Source organism: Lepisma saccharinum, chromosome 2 (assembly GCF_977018435.1).
Source record: "Lepisma saccharinum chromosome 2, izLepSacc3.1, whole genome shotgun sequence".
In the NCBI taxonomy this organism is placed as follows: Eukaryota; Metazoa; Arthropoda; class Insecta; order Zygentoma; family Lepismatidae; genus Lepisma; species Lepisma saccharinum.
The window spans coordinates 5,331,665-5,356,566 of record NC_139230.1 but is presented as its reverse complement, the minus strand read 5'-3'; the positions used below and the strand labels follow the sequence as shown (position 1 = coordinate 5,356,566).

Genomic DNA, 24,902 nt, shown 5'->3' with positions numbered 1-24,902 from the left:
GTGCAGTGTTTTCGAGCAGACGGCACTACTTTGACAAGAGCTGTGGCGAGGCAACTTTGCTCGACTCAATGGAAAGTCTGGTTCACTGTGCATACAGCACGACTGTATCCATGCCATTACATGCCAGTGCATGCTATTGAAGAGGGAGATCCTGTCAGGGATGAATTTTAGTCGATTTTTACTAAATACAGACACTGAAGACCCCCCCCCATCATCTGACAAGAATTCTGTGGACGGACGAATCCAAATTCGACCGCGATGGTATTACGAATTTTCATAATGCACATTTTTGGGCCCCTAAGGGTCATAACTAGGGGTGTGCGGGATCGGGGAAAAACATTTCCCATCCTGATCCTGACTTCAGGATATGACTTCCCAACTTTTCGGGATCCCAAGCAGTCAGAAAATACCGAATGTTCATTTTAAAAAGTCCTTAATTCTCGACGTTTTCTGCATTGTAAGTGTCTGGAACTTATCAGAAATTGTTAGTTTTTATTGCATAAATGAAAAAACAATCACTTAAAGTAAAAAATTACATGTTAAATTCGAGATTTCCAGAGCTTCGGGAAATTTCGAACTTTTCCCGTTGCAAATTTTTTTCATCCATAAAAAAATTTCCCATCCCGACCAAAAAATTCTGTTCTGCACACCCCTAGTCAGAACCCAATAAAATCTAAAGAAAAGGCTCACCAGAGAATATTCCCACTAAATGTGTGGATGGGAATCATCCACAATCATGTGATCGGGCCATTCTTTCTGCCACAAAACCTAAATAGTTTACACATTACCTACGGAAACTTCCTAAGGGAAAAAATTGACGACGCTGAAGGAGGATGTGCCACTCTCCACAAGAAGGGGTATGATTTACCAACATGATGGCTGCCCAGCCCACTAATTCCAGGATGTGTGACAGTGGCTGGACGACAATTATCCCATGCGATGGATTGGTTGAGGTGGCCTGACCCCCTGGCCAGCGAGGAGTCCGGATTTGACGCCATGCAACTTTTACATTTGGGGTCACATGAGTTAGTCTACAGTACACCAGTGAAGTCCCAAGAAGAGTTGAGAGAGAGAATTGTGGCAGCTGCCCAATACATGAGAGAGTGTGTCAATGCGAGTGTGTGTGTCTGAAGTATGCTGCAAGCTTGGATACATAACTGGGGGAGGAAATTTGGACAAGATTTGTAGTTTTTGTAACAATTAATTCTGACAACCTGGGATCATGAGAATGGTAAATAACATTATTACTTCACTCATTTTCATTCCTTTATTTCTCACAACTGACAACTTTTTTTCACTTTACAAAGAGGTCTACAACGTGCCTTCTCTGCTTTTTATTCAGACTTTTCCCCCAACCCGTATGCCAGTTGACAACATTTGCTTCTTTTTGGAGAGCTTATGAAATGAGGAAGTTTTTTCCGTAAATTTTACGCTAAGTGTGGTACCATATTTTTGAGTAATCCTTTTCGATTTAAATGATAATTTCCAAATTTCTTCATGACATGTGCTCCAATGACTTCTTTCTGTGGGTATTTGGATTTTAGGCATGATTTTTTTTCCCAGTGGTCACTCATTCATTAGCTGTTAGCAATGTGTCAATTAAGTGCCCAGGGTGTAGTAGTTTTTTCACAATTAGTAGTTTTTTAGTTGCAAGTCAGAATATGTCACGAAAATCTACAAACTGCAATAACTCGAAACTCATTGATTTCTGACACCTGGTGCATAGGGTCAAATTTGTTGCAAATGTGCTCTAGTATTACCCCTTTCCAGGAATAGGTCAAATTACCAATCACCCGCTCTCTCTCTCTTTCTCTCTCCCTCTCTCTCTCTCTCTCTCTCCCTCTCTCCCTCTCTCTCTCATATATATATATCAAAGAAGGTAACACTCACCGGACCGGTTCAGTCTATTTCTTCTCACACTGATGATGCTATGAAATTTGCGAAAATTTTGAATTTTTCTACTGTCCGGTGAGTGTTTCCTTTTACCTTCTTTGATTTATATATACACTAATGATGAAGGAGACAGTAAACACTTACCACACGAAGAGAAATTATTCAATATTTCGCGACGCCGATCTTTCTTCTTCAACTTGAAAATGCGACATAGATCGCGAAATATTGAATAATTTCTCTTCGTGTGGTAAGTGTTTACTGTCTCCTTCATCATTAGTGTTTATCCGCCCTTCTGGCACCTTTTCTGATCCTATTCCTGTGTTTTATATATATATATATATATATATATATATATATACATACACACATATACATACAGTGCTCGAAAAATTTTCTTCAAAGCTAAGCGCCAGGTCTGAAAATCAGGCACCAGGAAACTACCTACTAGCAACTGTGCATACTACAGAGTGTTTCAAAAGTCGCACAACCCAAACTTTGAAAATGTATATCATGAAAACCGTAAGAGGTATTTACACAGCTTTTCTGCACTAAAATAATCATGTAGCCTATCACTGGGTTAATAAATTTATGTTATCATGTATCCAAATAAAAGCAATTACATTATTATAAAAAATATTGTTAATTTGCTGAAAACATGTGAGAATTAATTTTCAACAATATATACCAACGTAGAAATTTTCAGTGAAAAATGCAGGTTCGACCAGGACTCGAACACGGGTCTCTGATATACCGTGTCATTGCATGAGTGCGAAAAATGCATTAACATCTCTACGGTGGGAGGAACCAGGCAATGTCGAAGTCTACTGTGTTTGAAAAGTAACAGATCCTGTTGCAGTAGCACTGGCAGAGACGATTCCACGCAGGTAAAACAGCGATAGCGAAAAATCAGGCGAGGCCAGTCTGGCTCAGTAGTTCAGTGGTTAGAGAAATCGTACGGTATACCAGAGACCCAGGTTGGAGTCCTGGTCGAGCCTGCATTTTTCGCTGGAAATTTCTACGTAGTACATCTCCTGTGTGTGCCTAATCTTAAATAATAATACCAACTCTTAACACTGTGGGATCATTTGTTGGTGTTTGACTAGTCGTAAAACAGTTGCTTTGTGAGGTACAGCAGAAGCAGGGAATTTTTCTTGGAAAACCTCTTGCACACGTATGTAAGAATGAGTAGTAAAATACTCTTCAGCAATGCACACGCGCTGCTCCAAAGAATACGCCATGCTGAATCAATTAAAAGAACAGGCATAGTAGCGTCGAAAGTGAGCGAAGAGAATTCAGTGTAACCAGAGGCAGACTAGGATTCTCTCAAGAGTCCAATTTCGGCACAAAATCTTGGTTTATGATTTTTCACGTAAATGTATAGTCAATACTTAGGCGCATGTGGCGTGCCTTCTTTGACAATATTTCGACCTGCCAGCTGAGTGGTTAGCACATTGCGCTGTGACGTCAGGGGTCCCGGGTTTGAATCCCGCTCGGGCATGGTTGTTTTGTGAATGTCCATTCATCAATTACATTTCATCACTCATCCCCATCTTCGCAAATTAGCAAAGAGGCACAAAACGTGAAGTAAAATCAAATCAATCAATCAAATCAAATCATTCAAATATTTCGACCTGCTAGCAATGTCCCAAAAATGACACTTTTTCACTCAACCCATAAAATCGCCAATAAAAAATCCATCAAATGTTGCACATGACCAATATTGGTCGCAAATGACAGATTGATATGGCATCAGTCATCATATACCTAATTATGACCCTTCAATAATTTCTTACAAATTTTTCTAATTCAAAATTACATTTCTGGAAAACTTTTAACGCTGCCTTCCGCCAGTTATTAATTTATCTAAATTTTCTGTATGGAGAAAACTGATAATGTTGAGCATTGAAAAATATCTCAATAGATGAGACTTTATAATGTAGAAATCCCGGTGTAAATATCTCTTACGGTTTTCATGATATACATTTTCAAAGTTTGGGTTGTGCAACTTTTGAAACACTCTGTAGAAGAAGCTGAGCATCCGGTATTCAAAACATCGCTAAATCATTGGAGAAAAAAGGAAATGGGGTGTTGGGGGACAAAGAGGAAGAAATTATTACTGACTCTAAAAAAAATCATTTGCTAACTTACGCTGTACTGCAGTTTGAACTTAGAATCATCAAAATTTCGTACATATTACAGCATAAGATCACAGTCGCCAGGCTGAAATTTTTAGTCGACCTGGCGACCTGGTGTGTGTGTGTGTGTGTGTGTGTGTGTGTGTGTGTGTGTGTGTGTGTGTGTGTGTGTGTGTGTGTGTGTGTGTGTGTGTGTGTGTGTGTGTGTGTGTGTGTGTGTGTGTGTGTGTGTGTGTGTGTGTGTGTGTGTGTGTGTGTGTGTGTGTGTGTGTGTGTGTGTGTGTGTGTGTGTGTGTGTGTGTGTGTGTGTGTGTGTGTGTGTGTGTGTGTGTGTGTGTGTGTGTGTGTGTGTGTGTGTGTGTGTGTGTGTGTGTGTGTGTGTGTGTGTGTGTGTGTGTGTGTGTGTGTGTGTGTGTGTGTGTGTGTGTGTGTGTGTGTGTGTGTGTGTGTGTGTGTGTGTGTGTGTGTGTGTGTGTGTGTGTGTGTGTGTGTGTGTGTGTGTGTGTGTGTGTGTGTTTATTTTTTTCGAAGATAGAGTTGCCACTGGATACTTGTATGGGAAAGTATCAGTTCACACTTAATTTCCAATAGGGTATACATAATGTCAGCTGACTCTTTCAGAAAGTAAAAAAGTGTACATGTTCTTAGGATTATGATAAATGAGACATTATAATCAATTCTGTGTCAAAAGTTGGATTTCATTATTAAATTAATGTAATTTGTTTTCTTGTAAGTGAATTTGTATATATTTTCCTGCACAGCTCTGGAAGAGTGGGGCAGTTTTATTGCAGTGGTATATTTATATTAACAAGATTATTTTGGATAACATTAAATTTGTATGTTGTCAATGTAAGGGTATCAATATTAGCGCAGCCATAACAGAAAGTTGAAGCTTCCTGGTGTTTTTAGTTTTTAAGAACAATGTGCTGTTATTCACAAAAAAAATTTAAAAAACCCACTGTTCACATTTTGTGCCAAATTGGTGTTTTTTCGCGATTGGGAATGCATGAAAAATTGTTTTGATCATGTCACTGAGTATACATAACACTTTTTCGGAACAATTAACATTTTTCAGTTTTCAAAAAGTCGTGATGTTTTCCCATATTTTACATATTTTAAATGTCTCCATAAACAAAATGTTCCCACATTTTGAGGTTTCTTAAATTGCCTGCCTGTGAAGAATATACACTGAGTTTACACTATATTACCTTTAAGAACAGCTTATATTTCTGCTTTGCTAATTCCATAATTTTAGTATTCATATGATTAGAATTAACATTTTTCATTCCCCCATCAGACACATGTAAAGGGGTGTTGAAGAACATATAAACACAAGAAAAAATGTGAAAATCCAAACTATATTGAAAAAAACTGTCAATATCATATGATCTGATTTAGCGTACTCCATGTCTGCTCTCTTGGTAGTCCATGCACACAAATATTTTACAACATGTGAAAAAAAATGCTTCAAAACACTTGCCAGGTGTTGACAGTTCTTCAGCCACGATGGCAGGATGAAAATCATCATGCATCACTGAAAGGATCGTTCACGTATGTCCAATTTCTGACAGACTTTGCCTCGTCTTCCACATTGGATGTATCTGAATATTCAGACTAACTACTATCCTCCTCCTCCATATTTTTCTGCTTTTGTTTTACAAAATATTCAACAAAACAAAAACGCACAGGTCTCCTTAATAACACAGTTACGTACTTTCAGCAAAAGATGGCATAATGAGCATGCTTTGCTCATTGCTTGCAATAGTCATGTGCACAAATGACGTCACAGCAACACGTAGACTTCGTTCCTTCCAGACATATATTTTCTTGGCCATTACCATGCAAGAATATTTCCTTTGCGGCCAATAGTAACAGCTACGTACTACATAGTGGTAGTCAAGATGTTAATGCACAAATTTATATTAAATTTTTATGTAGGATGTTGACCTAAGAGAGTGGATCAATCCTGTGTTCTTGGAGGAAGATATACAGCAACAGATTAGGAGCGATTTTGAGTCGAAACATGAGCTGGTGATCAACAATTTCCTGAAAAAGCAAGTGTTTGATTTTCTATCAAGGTGCCTAGTTAGCAGAAAGGTTCATTGGATAAGAAGAGGACCAGCAAACATGAGGTATGTTTTATTTATTTGCTTATCATAATGTATTTTATTCACCATTTTTTGTACATTTTATTTTGTACAATTTCCCTATTGCTAGACACAGGGCAGATAAATCTGGATTTCACTATCATTAGATATAATAATGTTGATGTGCTGGTAAAATTGCTGGTAATTTTGACAATCCAATATTTTTATAAGTGCACATTTCTGCAATTGTTATTGATATCAGTAAAGGTTATGAAATAACTATTTAAATGCAGCTGATATTCCTTGTGTAAAAGCTATTGTCACATCCATGGTCATTCAGATTTCTCAGTAAATGTTTATCATTTTAATCGGACAAGCATAATATTTGTCAGTATTGATAAATTTTATATCTGTAATTTTTTTGTGCATGGGTAAAGTTCCCTGTGCACATTGCACCATGCCATGAGGTATATATATTGGAATGTGGGTGTAGGGACCCACACATTCTTCAACCATGGCCATTTTGGAAGTGATTTGATCAGCACTACACTCCAACCATCTTTACCCCCCAGGGTTGCCTCCAAGGTACTCATTTATATGAGAGTGGTTGAGCCACAGAGTCACTTTGTGCAGGGACAAGGACAGAAAAATTCGAACCTGGGTCACCCATATTGGTGCATGTATGGTGTCCATACGTCCCATTTTGACTGAGACAGTCCCATTTCAGAAGCACGTCCCAGTCATCCCATTGATATGATTAAAAGAAACCTATTTGTCCCATTTTTTAAAAGTCTAGGAAAGCTAAGTCTAAATTTGAGAGAAAAGAAGTTGCTAAAAAATGCTATAAAATTTTGGTGGAATTTCTAAACTATCGTGTTGCAAGACAGCCTGACTGTGTTTCAAGTACTTTATAACAATCAAAATATTGCATTGTTGTTGAGAACTTTCGAGCAGACAGCAGTTTACTGTTACTGTTAAGTTAGCTCATGCCTCGGGTTGTATTTTAGGTATTCATTCCGTTATTTGTAGAGCAGTGAATAAGCATGACGAATTAGCGTACATGTAGTTTCTATATGGACCTGCAACAAGGATTTAAATTCCTGCATCTTGACACAAACACAAAAGATAAATCTTGTGTTTTGTGTCCGATATGTGGGGTAAGTTCTTCGGGGAGTTTTATGAATGGTTGGTGAAGAATAAATGAAGAAGATTGGTTCTTCTGATAATTACTTCTGGCATTTCTCAACTTAATAATAACATTACTTTTGTAATTAGGCCTAACTGATTTTTCAGGAGGGGGTAAAGTGACCTCCTTGGGATTTCCCGGTACACCTAGGTGCATGTCTACTTAATGCCCATGCTTGGTCACCTGTCAGTTTCAAGGTACTACTGATGGGACCCTGGTGACAAATCATAGCTAGAGGCACATATTTTTGGGAAATAAAATAAAATTTTGGTGCTATAGTGGTGAATAATCACATCAAAAGTGCTACATAAGATGACATTTTGGTTTTAAAATTGTGAATATAATTCTAAAATTGATTTAAAAACTGCACTTATTATGCAAAATAAACTTATCCCTTCTAATAGCACATTTATGTAGTTACCAGAGTATTAAGTTTATTCCTGTGTAAAGGGGTCAATTTTTAATTCTCAAATATTTACTGCAGAATTAATCAATGTTCCGTGAGTTGCATAACTCACAGGATACTTCAGATTTCGCGTCTGTATATAAACTGTCAATTTCGTGTTTAAAGAGTATATTTCGGAAATTTTGCAGTTCATTTTGCATTATTTCGTGACAAAACAGGGTAGGAGAATGCACCTCACCTTTCAGAAACATGAATAATGAACATTACAGCATGTTATTTCATATTTTGTGTTTTCGTCAAAAACTAATGTTGCATGCCTTTCATCATAGCCCACATAATCCATCTTCGTTTTATCCTTCTTAATTTACTTGAGACTATGGGGTGTCTCATGTGCCTACAATATTGTTGGACAAATGCCATCACAGCATCTACTGAAAGTTGACAACAGGTTGCTAGCAGGCCCTCGACAGTACAAAAGACACTAAAAATGTCATATTCAGTGGAAGAACTTTTTTGTTTTATAAACACATCCGAACATATTCATTTGTGGAAACAATAAAATGTTGATTAACAGTTAACCATTTTGTATTGAAACAGGAATACCTTTCTTGATGAAAGAGGTAAACATTGACTGTCCATGTCACAGGCTACAATTCTACCTTTTACAAGCCTTTGAAAGAAAGATGATGCCTTATAAGTAAACATAAGCATTGAAATCCTCAACACTGAGCCGTGTTACTGACAATTTGCAGCACTCCATAGACATGTGCCTCAAAGAACACTGCAGTCATCCACTTTCCTGTGATGTCATTTGCTCAAGGATGGAGGTGTAAGTGTCATGAAAATTTCTTTGATCGTCATACATTCTTTATGAATTGTAGGGTTCATGTCTCTAAGAATCACTTTTTTTTTTCTTATGTGCATTGTCATGCTTCCTTCCATCATGATCAGAAGCTTGACAAGTTGTAATCAGCGCAGTTTTGAAAAAGTTTTGTGTGTGTGTGTTTGTGTTTGTTTGTTTTTTTGGAGCCGCGGTAGATCAGTCATTACAGCATCTTGACTACCATGCAAGAGGCCTGGTGGTTCGATCCCCTCCAGGGGAGAACTGGGATTTTTTACACCTGTTGAATCAGATCCGGCACCTACCCAGCATCATATAAAATGGGTACCTGCATGGTAAAATGGGTACTCTGGAGGGTAAACAGAGCCATTGATCATATCACCCCCACCTTTGGCCGTGATCAAGAAAGTGTGGTGCCCTAACTGCACACCTCCGTATTCACCTTCATGGAGTGGTGCAAAGCACAGAGGAGCACAGTAATTTTACTTCTTATTTTGTGTTTCGTCAGGTAACACATTTTGTTTTTTAACAGGCATTATGAAGTAGCTACTGGTCTTCTTCCTAAGATGCTCTACCTGTTTATCAGAGTGATGAAAAGTGCACAGATGTTTAGTCTGTTAGGGAAAATGACAGCTGTGAACCTTGGGTGTGACCGGAAGTTTCCTGAGAATGATACTTCATCATCCAGTGACTGTGAACTTTTGAGTGACGACACTGGCAGTAAGTATATTGTCAGGTGTATTTTCTTTAAATAATTTCTGAAAGGTTCACATAACCACATAATATTAAACAAAATATAAAACACTATTTACATTTAGTTTAGGGTTACCAGGGACAGTTTCGCACCAAGTGGACATTTATATCAATAATGTCGAAATGTGAACTACTACTGAAATTAATTACAGACAAAAGAAAACATGAATTTCTCCCCATGTTGCAAGTGGTAGTATTTTTTTAAAGTTCATTATTAATTTCATAATTGGGAAAAGAGACGCGGTAGTATATAAATATGGAGAAACTAGTACTCACTTTTATCTGCGAAGCTGTTTTTTCTTCTTTTTCGATTAATTTCAGTGGCCACTGCCACCATCCTCCTTGGAACTTGCTGTACTGTTGCTTGGTGTGCGTCTTTTGTTCAAAGTTGTGGCTGCCGCTAGGTGCGCTGTTGTTAACTGTGCATCTGGGTTTGTGTCATCTGCTATTTCCGGGCTATAACTGTTGTAGTACGGGAATCCAAGTGTGTTGCGCTTGCTCGCTATCGATGTTTAACTCGTGCGGGAAGTGCATTATGGCATGCGTTTCCTTGATTTTGGTGTCTACGAGCATGTGGCAGTGTGTTTGACTTGAACCTTTTGAATTTTATGGCTATTGTATTTGATATGTTTAGCAAGACCAGTAGTGGGTTGGGCTTTTTTCGCATCTGCTAGGTAATGAGCCTTGGATTCACACTCTGCATTGTATACACCTGGGTTGTCAAGGGGAAGAGGAAGTAGCGTTTGTGTTTGTTCAGTTTATCAGCTATTTTGAAATTGGGTTTGTGTTCTACTTTGATGCCATATGGGAGAAAGGCTTTGTTTATGCGGTTGGAAGTGGTGGGATGGTAGGGGAAGGCAAACACAAACCCAATTCCAAAATAGCTGATAAACTGAACAAACACAAATGGTACTTCCTCTCCCCCTTGATAACCCAGGTGTATACGATGCAGAGTGTGAATGCAAGGCTCATTACATCGGCAGGTCCATCAGATCTGTCAATGAAAGAATCCAACAGCACCTAGCAGATGCAAAAAAAGCCCAACCCACTACTGGTCTTGCTAAACATATCAAATACAATAGCCATAAAATTCATAAGGTTCAAGTCAAACACACTGCCCACATGCTCGTAGACACCAAAATCAAGGAAACACATGCTATAATGCACTTCCTGCATGAGCTAAACATCGATAGCAGGCAACCGCAACACACTTGGATTTCCCTACTACAACAGTTATCGCCCAGAAATAGCAGACGAGACAAACCCAGATGCACAGTTAACAACAGCCCACCTAGTGGCAGCCAGAGAACTACGAACAAAAGACGCATGCCAAGCAACAGTACAGCAAGTTCCAACGAGGATGGTAGCAGTGGCCACTGAAATTAACCGAAAAAGAAGAGAAAACATCTTCGCGGATAAAAGTGAGTACTAGTTTCTCCGTATTTATTGATTATTGAGCCTAATACAATCTGTGAAAAATATGATGAGTAAGTATTTACAAGATCCGATGTATTCCTTGTGGAGAGACTATTTCAACTCAAAATTAAATTTAATTTAATGGATATTTCGACTTTTCCAACCGGAAATGAAATCTTGAGCCTGTTCTCTTTCTGTTCATATGTTTTTTATGCCATCGGAAGTTTGATATTTCCAAAAGAACAAGTAAAATAATAGTTCCATGAGTATAATGCTAAGTTTTCTCCCCATCCAGCACACAGACCTCTCTTCCCAGCTCGTCGTGGGGAAAGGTTGCTGGGAAGGAGCAGTTTCGGGTCCTCGCATCTGGAAACTGTTCCTCCTGCCCTTAACAAGTTCTTTCCAAGTTGCAACATCCCGTTGCCAGATCCTTCCTGGGGAGTGTCCCAAAAAATAACATAGAGGCAAAAGTGGTTAAAAGGATACAAGACCCTGGATTTTAAAAACTGCACTGTGCCCTTCAGCTGTCTTGCTTGAAAAAAAAAAAAAAAACCTTGATTGTCATCCCTTCATGGATCATTCCATTTCAAATCATACAGACATTTAACCCACCATCTTAGATTTTCTTCAAATTTGCTACATTTGTTCCTCACGTGTCCCTTACAAAAAGTGCATGTTTATAATATTTTGGGACATTTCGTCTTGTGAGAACCAGATGGAGATAACTTCAATTAATCAAATTTACAGAGAGGGACAAATGTATTATTATGAATGTGTATATCTGACTCAAGAAAACAATAAGCAAATTGGAGGTACATGACTACATTTTAACGCTAACGAGAGTAGATGGAGGGAGATTTTGTTGATCTGTCTCTAAACAGAGCTCTTAAGAGGAGATACATTAAACAAAGCCAAAAACTTCAATTTTGGAGTTAAGTTCCTCTGGTTCTGATGTGACAATTTGGTTTAGAAGATACAGGGCATGAAGTTGGCCAAAACACACATCTGACAAAAATTGGAATTGTTCATTAATTATTATTTGATTTCATTGTGCTCACTCAATGGTGAGAATTTGTTGAAAATTTGCACCTGTCTTAAGAAATAAACTAACTTGCTTGGAAACATACAATTTTATAAAATTTTTAAAGACAAAATTTAGGGTAATTCAGGGGTTACTTGAAAGCAATAGTAGTGGACTTGGGATCTCTAAAACCAGAAAACTGTGCCAATGAGAGAGAATATGCTGACCATTGAAAAGCTGTTTGACCCTTGATAAATTGCTTGCACCAACGGGTTCTTTTTGTATGTATATATTGATATTGCATGTAGAATGTCCTAGATAATTGCCCTGAAATTTGAATTATCATACTACTTTCTTTCAGAAAATGAGCCGAAGTGTGAATATGAGATAATGAAACTGAAGAGGGGTTCATACTCTACACTGCATGACTGCGATGGACAACTTAATTTGACAATGCTTGATGTCATGATACATTTCAATTCCTCCAAATTGAGCCTTGAAGCTGGTGGTGACGTTCTGTATTTTGACCAGGAAACAGGGCATCAGGTAAGAAACTTTCACTATTTATGTAGAAATGTGATGTGTAGTGATTTACCCTTTAGTGGATGGATGGGAAAAGGTCTTTCCACTGCCAGGTAAACTCATTGCAGATGGACAGGGAGTCAGCTTCCCAGCACCATATGGCAGCAATTAACATGCCATTTCTTGAAAACTACACATGATATACAGTTCTATTTTGTTCATTAGTACAGGAAAACCTCGTTAATACGATATTGGTTAATACGAAGAATTTTTTAATCCGAAGTTCTTCCCATTCCCCAGTCGATAAGATAGGATTTATAATGTATTTCAGTACAGATAAATCGAAATATGGATAATTTTTAATATGAAGTTGTTTACAAGATCCTTCGGCAAAACTGGTTTCGCTTAATTCGAAGTAGACACCTGCGTAAGTCGACAAGAGAAGATCAGATGTGGAGAGAGAGCTTGGATGTTATTTTAACTTGACCTTGACACGTTTCTTTGTCCTAGGAGCTGCTGACAACTCGAGGGAAGCAGCTCGAAATGCCCGCTGGACACTGACATTCTTTGTCAATGTGTATGGCAGGTCAAGCTTTTTCATCGCTGAATGCACCACCTTGGATAAGCACCACCAGTGCTAGATAAGAAATGCAAGATAAGATCGCAGGGATGTTCCAAAATACAAGACGCATGGCACCTGGAAGTCTCACCCATTTGTGTAGCTCTGAGCTCGAGATTCAGCTATTTCCCGTGAGCGAGCAACTTTTGGCCTGGTTGCCGACAACTTCCGGTAACCACTTTCATTAAAAGTGTGTTCTTTGTGCCCTGTAGAACTTCATAAAAAGAGGGAAACTCTTAGAGATAATCAAAACCACATAGGCCAACTAAAGATCGTCAACACGCTTAATGCGTCGTCTTCTAGGTTTCCCACAAAAGTTGATGTCGATCTTACGTATGTTGCAACTCCCGTTTCCCGCTTCATACGTTTCCCAACTGTGCCGGTCATAAAATTTGCCAAAACAGTGTTCTGTAACCTGCAATGCTTAATGTAGGAATACGAGAGGAAAAGTTTTGGCGGAGCGAGTGTTTGACCTCCAGAATACTCCTGAATCTTGCAATAAATTGTCGATTAATCTGAAAATACGCAAGTTTCGTAAATCTTGTTTTGAGTTAATTTTATGCTGATGAGCTAAGCGGGACTAAATATACAGTTTAAAGTGGGATCCAAACCAGAGTGATTATCAAGTGCGGCACTGTTTAATGTGTCCTAGGATACACGTTCGGTGCAAACAGATCATGTTTACTTTTTCAGAATGGATTACAATGCAAGTTGAGGAAGAGTTTGGACTGATCCCTGCAAAGGGGGAGGGGGGCGAATATGAAGTTAACTGAAGCAAAGAAAACGTGACTTTTTTTACGGTGTGTTTTAGACAGCTGAACCAGAACAAAATTTACAGCCCCAATTTTTTTTTTTTTTTTTTTTTGTTTTTTTTTGTGCCAGGGAAAGGTTGTGTTCTCTCCCAAGAGAATCTTCTCTTACCAGTTAATCCTGTAACAGACAATGTTCTAGTGAACACACATAAAATCCAATATTCATTCTGTCTGGTTATCTCTCGTCTCTTGCTCGTGCCAGTGTGACTACTGTCAAGATTCTTCAGAGTTTCACTTCTTGCAATAAATGAGATTGTTTTACTTTCCGTAGGTCTCCGTGCAAACAGGTTTCTTATGAACTAAATGTGGAAGAATTTGTGGAAGAGCAACGACTTTGCACAATTAAAATAAAATACAGTTTTTTTTAAGACTTTTTTGCCACAACATGCATCCCGTGCATAACCGGTTGTATAACTAGGCAGGATAAATGGTGTTAACAGTCTCCTTGGAATCTCTGTGTCCGCGTAAACTCCGTGTTCTCATTTTGTGTAACATTTTATGCACTTTCTTTAAAACGTACAATATTATTATATAGTACATATAAAGCTTATTTTCTGAGCTACCACCAAGTATAAAACATCCGTTGTTGGAGTAATTTATACTCTACTTTATTTACACCTGAAAAACAGGCGCCATCTTGAAAAGTTTGGATAACTCGAAGTCGTTTAATTCGAAGTTGACATTTTTTGGTCCCTTGAATTTTGTATTAACGAGGTTTTCCTGTATACATATGAATGTACGACATACTCAAATTACAAAACAGTATACAGTAAAATCCTGATTTTACGTTCCTGCTTAATACGTTCAGCTATCCAGGTCCCGGCAAGAGGCTGTGTTAAATAATAGGACATTTACCTTGATCTTACATTCGCTCTAACTCCTGTTCCCCACTTTATACTTTTTCCAAGCAGTGCTGATGTCGTAAAATTTGCCAGAAGGATGTCTTGGCCATGCAACTTTTATCTCTCTTCTCTCTCTCTCTCTCTCCCTCTCCCTCTCCCTCTCCCTCCCTCTCCCTCTCTCTCTCTCCCTCTCTCTCTCTCCCTCTCTCTCTCTCCCTCCCTCCCTCCCTCCCTCCCTCCCTCCCCTCCCTTAAGCCTGAATCACACGGAACTGGATTTCCAGTAGGAATGCGCTAGTTGGCACTGGACTGGCTACCTATTTGCATTTCACCTCGCACGATACCTGTTACCGCACTTGTCGATAAACTTTGTTCCCATAAGACATTGTGCTGCAGAGCAGACAATCTGTAAAGAGCAATTTGAATAATGTTGTAGGAGAATTACTGCTTTGTGCTTTTATTAAAAATTTAAAAAGAAAAGTATGGACTAGAAATTGGCTTGAAAAAGTATGATAATCAATGTGTACCGAACAAGCTTTTTAATGAACTTTGGTACGCATATTCATACATGAAATTCGCAGGATTCATTCATTCATTCATTAAAACCAAAAAAGAAAAAAAAAAACTTGTAATAATAGGATTTTCATTTTCAGCTAATCATATTTGTCACGTACTCATCTTGCCGCTTTGCATAAATACCTAAATATGAATGCACTGCATATCATCTCTTTATTTCAGCCTTTTTTTCAAACCCAGCCAAAAAACTCTCCTTTGCAAATCCACAGATTATCTTCACATGGCCAAACTTTACTGTCATTGGATGTTACACAGAATCCAGTAGAGGAAAGCTAGTAGCAATTAGAACATGGCCTATTCCTCAAAACCAGTCAAGAAGCCAGCCAGGCAGCCAACACTTCCGGTCAGGTAGCCAGTTCAGCGCAGCTAAATGGATATCCAGTTCCATGTGATTCGACCCTTAGAGGGCTGTTGTACCATGGAATGTATTTATTAAATATCCTTTATGAGCCCATACTCATTTTCCAACCTCTAAGCTTCATTGTTCAGCAATTCGTAAATTTGGGGACTGAAAGATTGACTTGATATTCTTATGTTGGTACTTTTTTTTTTTTTTTTTTTAAAAAAAAAACAACTCATTTCCTTTTTTTCCTTCTTCAAGTTATTAATTTTGGAGTTAGCTGCCTTCATTACCCATAGATTGTATTGTCTGGTGAGAGTTTGCTTGGTGTTGCAAGTTGACAGCTACTAATTGGTTTGGTTGTCTGCTGATTGACTCTTTGGAGAGTTGCACTATTTTGGTTGTTGTTTCCTTCATTTGATAAAGGGCATCAGAATGGTGGTTGTGAGTGTCTACACTCTCCCGTCAGAAAGCTTCATTCATGTGGTATGTGCTTCTGTTATCAAAGTTAATTTCTATTAGAATAGCATGGGTTTCCTTGATGAGTATTTCTGTTATAGGAGCTAGAAAGCCAGGTTTGGAGATTGCTTTAGAAATTTATTCTTATTAATTTGCCTTATACTGCCACTGGCATGTGTCCTGAAAATCTCTATCCTGTTTTGACTGCTTGATTTGTTAGCAACTTGAATATTGAATGATTTCAGCCATTTTGAATATTGAACTGACATCAATGGTAAAGAACAATACAGAATAGGCAAACATATTTTACATCTGTAGCAATATCCAACATAGACACTATCTACATGTGTATAGTGTACACCAAGACTAGTTAGTAGCCCCGTCTAGTTTACTGCACTGTTTGACTCTCTTTGCACTAAAGCATCTAGTTGGTTGCACAGTGCAACACCGAGCTGTCTAGTTCATTGATTTCTAGTCAAGTAGTGTATTTGGTGTCTGCACTACCAGTGTATGTTTGTTGTATTGGTCATGTGGTGCGTGCTAACTAATCAAATGACCGTCTAAAGCAGCAGACAGGCATTTGTTGAATCTTCTGAACTTCAACACTGCTTTCAATCTAGTTGGTTGAACGTCATTTCCTTGCACCACTCTGCCATTGGATACACCTGCACTGCATCGAGTGTCAAAAAGTGCAGCCAACTAGACAGGGCTAGTGGCTTGAGCAAAATGTGGTTACCTTTCTGGAAACAATGATAAGAACTCTTGTGTACACTTCAAAAATAATTGTGTACGTGAAATATTTTGGAGTTGAAAAATTAATGTATATTTTTTGCATTTATCTATACTTTTAAGATTTGTCAGTTGTAGAAATTCTTATTTAAAAATGTTTCTCAGCTAGGTCACCCAGTCAGATAAATTTTAAAATAGGAATGTTAGAATTAACTTCTGTTTGCATCACATTAATTATAATTTTTATGAACTTGCAATCTATTTTTTTTCAGGAGCTCATCATCAACCCAACTGATAATGCCTTATCTATTATGTTCAAAGAGCGTGGCACATACCGCTTCACTAAGTATGTAAATGCTAAATGTAAGAGTCCATTTCATAATATTTATTTCAAGTATCATAATTGATAAATTCTTGTTTGAGTTTAAATTCAGGCTGTGGATTTTTTGTGATATTTCCTGTGATAAAGGTTTATATTTTTATAAAAAAAATGTTCTTGTTCAAAGCTCAGTAGTTGATACGGACAAATTTCTTCAAACTTTTTGTTAATGATTGATAGAGAATTAATCATGATGATTGATTGATAGAGGAATAATCATGATGATTGATTGATAGAGGAATAAGAGGAATAATCATGATGATTGATTGATAGAGGGATAAGAGGAAAAATCATGATGATTGATTGATAGAGGAATAACCATACTTGAAGTAAATCTTGAAATCAAGTTTGCTACCAAATGTTACTCAACAAGATGTGTGCTAGTTATCTTTTTGTAGAAGCCAGTTCTTTTATTTGTGCATTCAGTTTTAAAATGTGGAAGAAGTTAAAAAACTGTTCTTGTTCAAAGCTCAGTAGTTGATACTGACAAATTTATTCAGACTTTTTGTTAATGATTGATAGAGGAATTAATCATGGTGATTGATTGATAGAAGAATAATCATACTTGAAGTAAGTCTTGAAATCAAGTTTATCAAATGTTACTAAACACAGTGTGTGCAAGTTATCTTATTGTAGAATCAGTTCCGTTATTTGTGCATTCAGTTTTAAAATGCAGAAGAAAGCCAATTGTTAAGAGCTTTGAATTGTTAAGAACTTTTTGTTAATGATTGATAGAGAATTAATCATGATGATTGATTGATAGAGGAATAAGAGGAATAATCATGATGATTGATTGATAGAGGAATAATCACCAAATGTTACTCAACACAATGGGTGCTAGTTATCTTATTATAGAAGCCAGTTCTTTTATTTGTGCATGCAGTTTTAAAATGTGGAAAAAGTTAAAAAGCTGTTCTGTTCGAAGCTCAGTAGTTGACACTGACAAATTTATTCAGACTTTTTGTTAATGATTGATAGAGGAATTAATCATGGTGATTGATTGATAGAAGAATAATCATACTTGAAGTAAGTCTTGAAATCAAGTTTATCAAATGTTACTAAACACAGTGTGTGCAAGTTATCTTATTGTAGAACCAGTTCTGTTATTTGTGCATTCAGTTTTAAAATGCAGAAGAAAGCCAATTGTTAAGAGCTTTGAATAAAATAAAACCCTTGATACACAAAGTTATTTATATTATTTTGTTGGAACTATTTACCATCTAATTACTATTGTATGTCAGCATGATTTAAAATGCATTAAATGTTCAATCCATAATGTGTAATAAACCACAGAAAGAAAATTAATAACTAATAATTAGAAGCACGTATTTTAGGTAAATGAAAAATCAAAATTTCAGTACAAAAGCAGTCAATTTCGGGTTCAAAAGTTGTAAATAAAATAAACTTTTGGTGTTATAGTGGTGAAAAATCACATCAAAAGTGGTATGACATTTTGGTTCTAGAATCGTGAATGTAATCCTAAATTTGATTTAAAAACTGCATTTATTACACAAAATAAACATATCCATTCTAATAGCACATTTATGTAGTTACAAGGGTATTAAGTTTATTTCTATATAAAGAGATCCATTTTTGTTTCTCAAATATTTAGAGCAGAATTAATCAATTTTCCATGAATTGCATATAACTCTCAGAAGAATTCAATCTTCGGAAAGTGTCATGACGATAAATAAACTCTAAATTTTGTGTTGAAGAATCTTATTTTGCATAATTTTGTAACATGCACCTCACATGTTATTTCACATTTCGTGTTTTCGTCAAATGAATGCTTCTACTAATGATGCTTGTACTGGAGTTCCACTAGATGCAGTCAATATAACAATATCACATCACATGCAAAATGTATAATCTTGGCAAAAGTAAGAGTATATAAAACTCTCTTATAAAATAAAATTTTAAATTTATAGTACAAAAAGGTAGGTAGGTTAGGTTTATGTATGATAAAATTCAAATGTTTTATTTCATCTGGACATTGATTGAATAACAGACATGTTGGGCATACCTGGTACTGACCTCAGACATGCCCAGTGTTGCCAGTACACCTTGTAATTTTTTAAAAAATATACTACTTTTTATGAACATGCCATAAATAACCCCAAATAATAGTCTGTAATACATAAAATACATAAAAATATATTGTTCTTTTATCTGTCTGATAAATACCCACACAGTCCCATCGAAAATTTTTGCAACTCCATATCTGCCTTTTTATGCATGGTTTTCTTGACTTCACAAACTTTTTTACACTTTTGTAACTTTCTCTGCATACTGAACGTTCATTTTGAGCATGATTTTCTTGTTTAACTTTTTGGGTCCCAAGCGTCTCGGTCGAGATACCCAAATGTAACCCTTGCGGTCCCAAGCCTCTCGATCGAGATGCTGTGTCAAGGTCGTAGTTTTTATGTTATAACTTTTCTATTTTTGGCCAGAATTTCGATTTTTTTATATATATATTGTTCCTAACACATGTATTTAACAGAAATGTTTCTTGCACTTTTTTTTTCCTTCACGAAAATGGAGGGGGAAAGGCGGGAACAGGGACTTCTCTTTTGCGGCTCTTTTCAAGGGAAAATTTTTGCCGACAAAGGAAGACCGGCTTTGTTGTTCTAAAGCAATGGTAACTGCATTCGAAGAAAGCTTGTTTATCAGTATCCGATGTCAAAATGAAAGTTTTCCGTGTGGGTGCAAGCAGGGGTGGGGGAAGACTGGTTGTTGAATCTGTTTTGTGAGAATGGAATTTCGAGGCACGCTGAAGAAACCTTTGTTTTTGAGCACAAGTGTTCCACAAATTGCAACACAGTTGCATAAATTATATATCGTCTGAATCTGTGATTCATTCTGCGTACAACGGTATATCTTTCATATCTCTAGGGCATTTAGTTTCTGAGCTATAGTCATTTCAATGTAACTCTGCATTTCGCTCAATTCCGAAGCTTGAGACAGTTGTGTACAAGCCTTTTGTTTCAGGGGTACAACTCACGTTACATTGGTCATATGATAATGATGCAAATATTTTTCTGTTTCTTACATGCCAGCGATAATTTCTATGTACATTTTGAACTTTTCATATCCTTTTTTTTAAAAAAAAGTATTTTTCAGGGGATTTCCCCCTTTCCCCCTCCATATGTACGCCAAATGTGCATAAATTATATATCGTCTGAATCTGTGATTCATTCTACATACAAAGGTATATCGTTCATATCTCTAGGGAAAATAGTCTGAGCTAAAGTCATTTCAATGTACCTCTGCATTTTGAAGCTTGAATCAGCGGCTTCCATTCCTTTTGGGGGTACAACTCATGTTCCATTGGTTATATGATGATAATGCAAATATTTGTGTGTTCCTTACATGTCAGCGATCATGTGCATGTGGACACTGTCATGTACTTTTTCTGGGGGGGGGGGGGGGCATTGTTTTCCCAGAAATTTTGGAATTTTGAGTTAGCCCCCTCCCCCTACCATATATACGCCAAATTTGCATAACTTTCATATAGTCTGAATCTCTGGTTCGTTCCGCGTACAATGGTATATCACTCTCTAGGGCAATTAGCCTCCGATCTACACTCATTTAATTGAAACTCTGCATTTTGCTCAAAATTGGCACGTGACCAAGGGGGTTACATGTGAAAATGGCCTTGGGACTCAATAGGTTAATGTTTAAAATATATCCACATAGGCAAAATTATACCCAGTGTAAATTTCATGTCTATTTTCGTACAAAAGTTACACATGTTCAAAACCTCGGTTGTTTGACTTTTTGGACTCTGCGTAGTAGCTTTTGTTCCAAATGTTGCAAACTCAACATGCGTGACAAGTGTGGACATCTTCTTCCACGCCAACACTTAATTTCCCTTTCAGAGCTTACAGACATTTCAATGTACAACCCTTAATGATAATTATCTTAACTGAAAACTCTCTATAGAAGTGTCTACATGGAAAGGTGACTGGGTAAAGAAAATAATAAACTCCTCACAAAAAGTTTGGAATATTATTATGTTAGGCAATATGTGATAGGCACAATGGCATATGTCAGTGAAAAGACGAGAACGTTCACCAGACAGATACCATGTGTTGTTGCATTCCAAGACCGTGTCTTATCACCTGTTGTATAACATAACAATATTCCAAATTTTTTGTGAGGAGTGTATGTAGGCTGTACCTGTCAGTAATTTTAAAAAAGGACAGCACACCTAGCGGCGATTTAGGAAAAAACAACACACGCACCAAGCAACATCACGACGAATTCCAACGAGGATGGTGGCAGTGGCTACTGAAATTAATAGAAAATAATGTAAAAACAGCTTCGTGGAAAACGTGAGTACCTTAATTATCTATTATCGCGTGTCTCATTCCCATAGTATGAATAGAAAGGGAAGTTGCAGACCTTATTTCTAAATGTACAAATGTTGAACCAAAGTTCAGTTTCTAACCTGACGAAGTATAACTAAGGTATTGCATTCTTCAAAATTGATTTGGGTTATTTTACTTCCCCCCTTTTTTTTTTTGCCATGATTGGCTGATAGCGAACATGAGGATGACTGATGATATGAAATTGATGAAGGGACACTCGCAAGGAACACACATGCCTGGGCCGGGATTCAAACCTAGGCTTCCTTGAGCCCTAGAACACTGTGTTAAGTAGTCTGTCACAGAGGTTGGCTCATTCTAAAAGAACATCACAGCAGGAAAACATTTACGTCAATTTATCACCAGTCATTTGTACCTAGTCTGGTGATGTATTTTTTTATTCACAATATTATCTTACATTGCATTGATAATACCTGATGAACAATGATAAAGTATTAATATTATGTTAATATTAACATTATTTCTGTAGTTTACAAACACCATATATGCTAAACAAGTCTAGAAAAATTCAATGTTTTATATATTGTAATGGAGAAAATAATTACAAATAATTCAAGGAACTTATTATTTTTTATTGATGTTCCTGGACAGTTCATAATCCCTTCAGAACTCTGTAAACAATTTGTTTCAGAAGTGATTATAACTGAGAGTTCAAAAGGTATTAGAATGCATGTGTTATGATCAGGAATGCACTGATCAAACAAACACTGTTCAAGGCACAATTTTCATTATCATTTCTGTGTATAACAGAATCTTCAATTTGAAATTCAGAAATACACAGCAAAGGAGCTTAAAAATACGTATACTGCTGAAAGTAGATATGCAATTAATATTGTTTACTTTTATCAATATTACTTAACATATGGTGATACTATTGTCAACAACAAAATATAACAATACTATGAACATATATAAATTCATGTAATTCATGATAACCTTACGTCCTGTGGAATGTATGGTTTTCACAGGCAATACAGTGCAAGAAGGCTGCTGTTGATGTTCATTTCTTCCTGAAACTTCAATTCAGTTGCTTTTGTTTTATTGGATCGCCCTGAGCCAGCAAGATCCAACAAAATTAATTTTTGCACTTGCCACGAAGTTACTACTGCATCTCCTTGATAAAAATGGTGAATATGGCATGGCATGGCTTCAACTGGATCTGAAATTCATTGCAGTAGCATCTGTAAAGTTTCCAGCTGACGCTGCATCATATCCTCCACATATGTGAAAGCTATTTCAGACCCCCCCCCCCCCATAACTTTGATGGATCCTCTGTGGCCATCTCTTATACCTACTTTGCTCTCCTTCTCTTTGAAAGCTGGTCATATGCATGGTTTAGGTACTACTCCATGAATGACACCTTCACAATGAACATACTTTCATTGTTTATCTGGTCAAAGTAGTCTACAATAGCTCTTGAGAATAACCCCAGTACTATAATGCAAGTTGCCAACATTGGTATGACTGGTTCCTATGGTATGTCTTCCATGAGCCAGTTTGACTGTATGCCAAAACCGTCACATTGAAACCTTAAAAAAAAAGTGATCAGTCAATGGTTTCACAGATGTTGTTATACAATTGCTCCTGGGATGATTCGCTTCCGAACACACAGTCATAGGTGAATGAATGCCTTCTCTGGGACATTTCTGGAACAGCATTCAGACATTGCTGGCAACCAGATGACACCTTTTGAGTGATAGCATGATGCGCAATGCCATGCACACTGGAATCACTGAAGGATCTTTCAAATTTGAATTGTACAATTCATCACAGATTATTTGCAGAATCATATGTTTACACTTGATGCTAACAGAGAACATACATCAATTTTTTTCAAGAAACAACCACAAATGCTGATATTCAAATTCAAAACCTTAAGTTAGGCATGTGGCTTGTATGTAGGATGTAAATTCGGTTCTATTTCTTGGTAGTTTTTATTTATTTATTTATTACGTCTTGTTTATCATGGCGAAGTTAAGGCTTTGTAGCCTTTTCTACCACTTAATCATGTTTACATCGAAATTTGATCATATGAAAATTAGAAAACAACATATAAACCATTACATAGAAAGGTAACTATTAAAATAAGGAAAGAAATATAAAGTTACAAAGAAAAAATTACAAAAAAAGAATAAGAAAAAAAATTACGGGAATAAAAACCTAACCTATACTCAGGAGCATACAACAAAACACACACACACACACACACACAATCACATATTCATGACAGTAGTCAGGGATTTGAAATATTAAGCTGAATAAGGGTTTTCAGTGTTTTTCTGAGCTTAACTGTATTCAATTTATCACTAAAATATGTGTTATTTTTGTCAAAGTTGCTTGCTTTTGTCAACACAACTGTCAGTTTCTATGAAAGTATCTGATAGTATAAACATGTGAGCATGAAACCAATGCCACTTTTATTTATTTCTATTTACTTTTATAACATTTTCTCCTTTAAGAACAATGTAAATACCAAAAGTGGTTGTATTTATGATCAACATTATATTAGTCAACAAGAATGCTTGAAACACACTGAGCCACATGTAGCCAGTGACATAGTTCACACACTAAATGAGTCAATGGTCATGGTATTTTACCATTTTTCCCATTTTTTCAGTGTGTTTTATGCCATGCGTGGAACTATAACCCTATTTACTAAGAGAAACTTTGGATTTGTGCAAGAAATGCTGAGGTTCCTGTTTTGTTATTCATTATTTTGTAGTAGTAGTTACCAGCTAAAGGTCTTTCTTGTCTGCTTCTGTGATTTGTGAAACAAAGACTGTGTATATATTTACAATGCATTCATAATTTATTTGATTATACCAATTTGTGTATTTTATTACAACTATAAGTTTATGGAAAGTTAGGAATGTTGAAGATGTATAATACTGTTGTGCGTGTGAGAGAGTAAAAAAGTAAAGTAAAGTGTTCCCCTGTGCATAGCACCACACCATGAAGGCGTATAGGGGGTGTGGGGGTAACGCCCCACACTTTCTTGATCCGGTCGTGAGTGGGGGTGATGTGATCAGCATCACACCCCTGACCGCCTTTACCCCCCAGGGTTTCCCTCAGGTACCCATGTTATTCGATGCTGGGTGGATGCCGGGGCCGCTTCTATCGTTAGAAAAGTTCCCGGATTTGAACCGGCCGGGGATCGAACCCGGGACCTTTAGCATGGTAGTCAGTCACGTTGCCGACTGAGCCACCGTGGGGATAGATTAATTTGAGTTTATTGGTGTATCAGTTTACTGATATATCCATAAATATCCTATTGTAATATAATTAAGCCTTGCTTTTTATATCTTAATAAACTGCCTTGGTCAGCAACTTAGCGTTTTTATAAATATCCTGTAACTTGCTGCAAAATTCTGCCAATTTATTAGTATTTTATGCAGTTAATGTATGTGCTGGTAAATTCTGAAATATGCAGTTTATTTTTCCAGTTACCTGGTACATACATTAATAAAAGAGGTTAATGAATCATTCAAGTATTTCATGG

At 36.9% G+C, this 24,902-nt stretch overlaps 1 protein-coding gene across 1 annotated transcript in view; it reads left to right on the top strand.

Moving 5' to 3' along the window:
* sud1 (Prolyl 3-hydroxylase sud1) overlaps window positions 1-17,848 on the top strand; it is a 54,329-nt gene extending 36,481 nt beyond the window's left edge. Inside the window, exons 6-9 of the mRNA XM_083116975.1 lie at window positions 5,967-6,160; window positions 9,081-9,268; window positions 12,100-12,284; window positions 16,909-17,848. Coding sequence (XP_082973101.1) covers window positions 5,967-6,160; window positions 9,081-9,268; window positions 12,100-12,284; window positions 16,909-17,043 — 702 coding nt within the window. The 3' untranslated portion in view covers window positions 17,044-17,848. The remainder of the gene's footprint in view (window positions 1-5,966; window positions 6,161-9,080; window positions 9,269-12,099; window positions 12,285-16,908) is intronic.
* The last annotated feature ends 7,054 nt before the right edge of the window (window positions 17,849-24,902 follow it).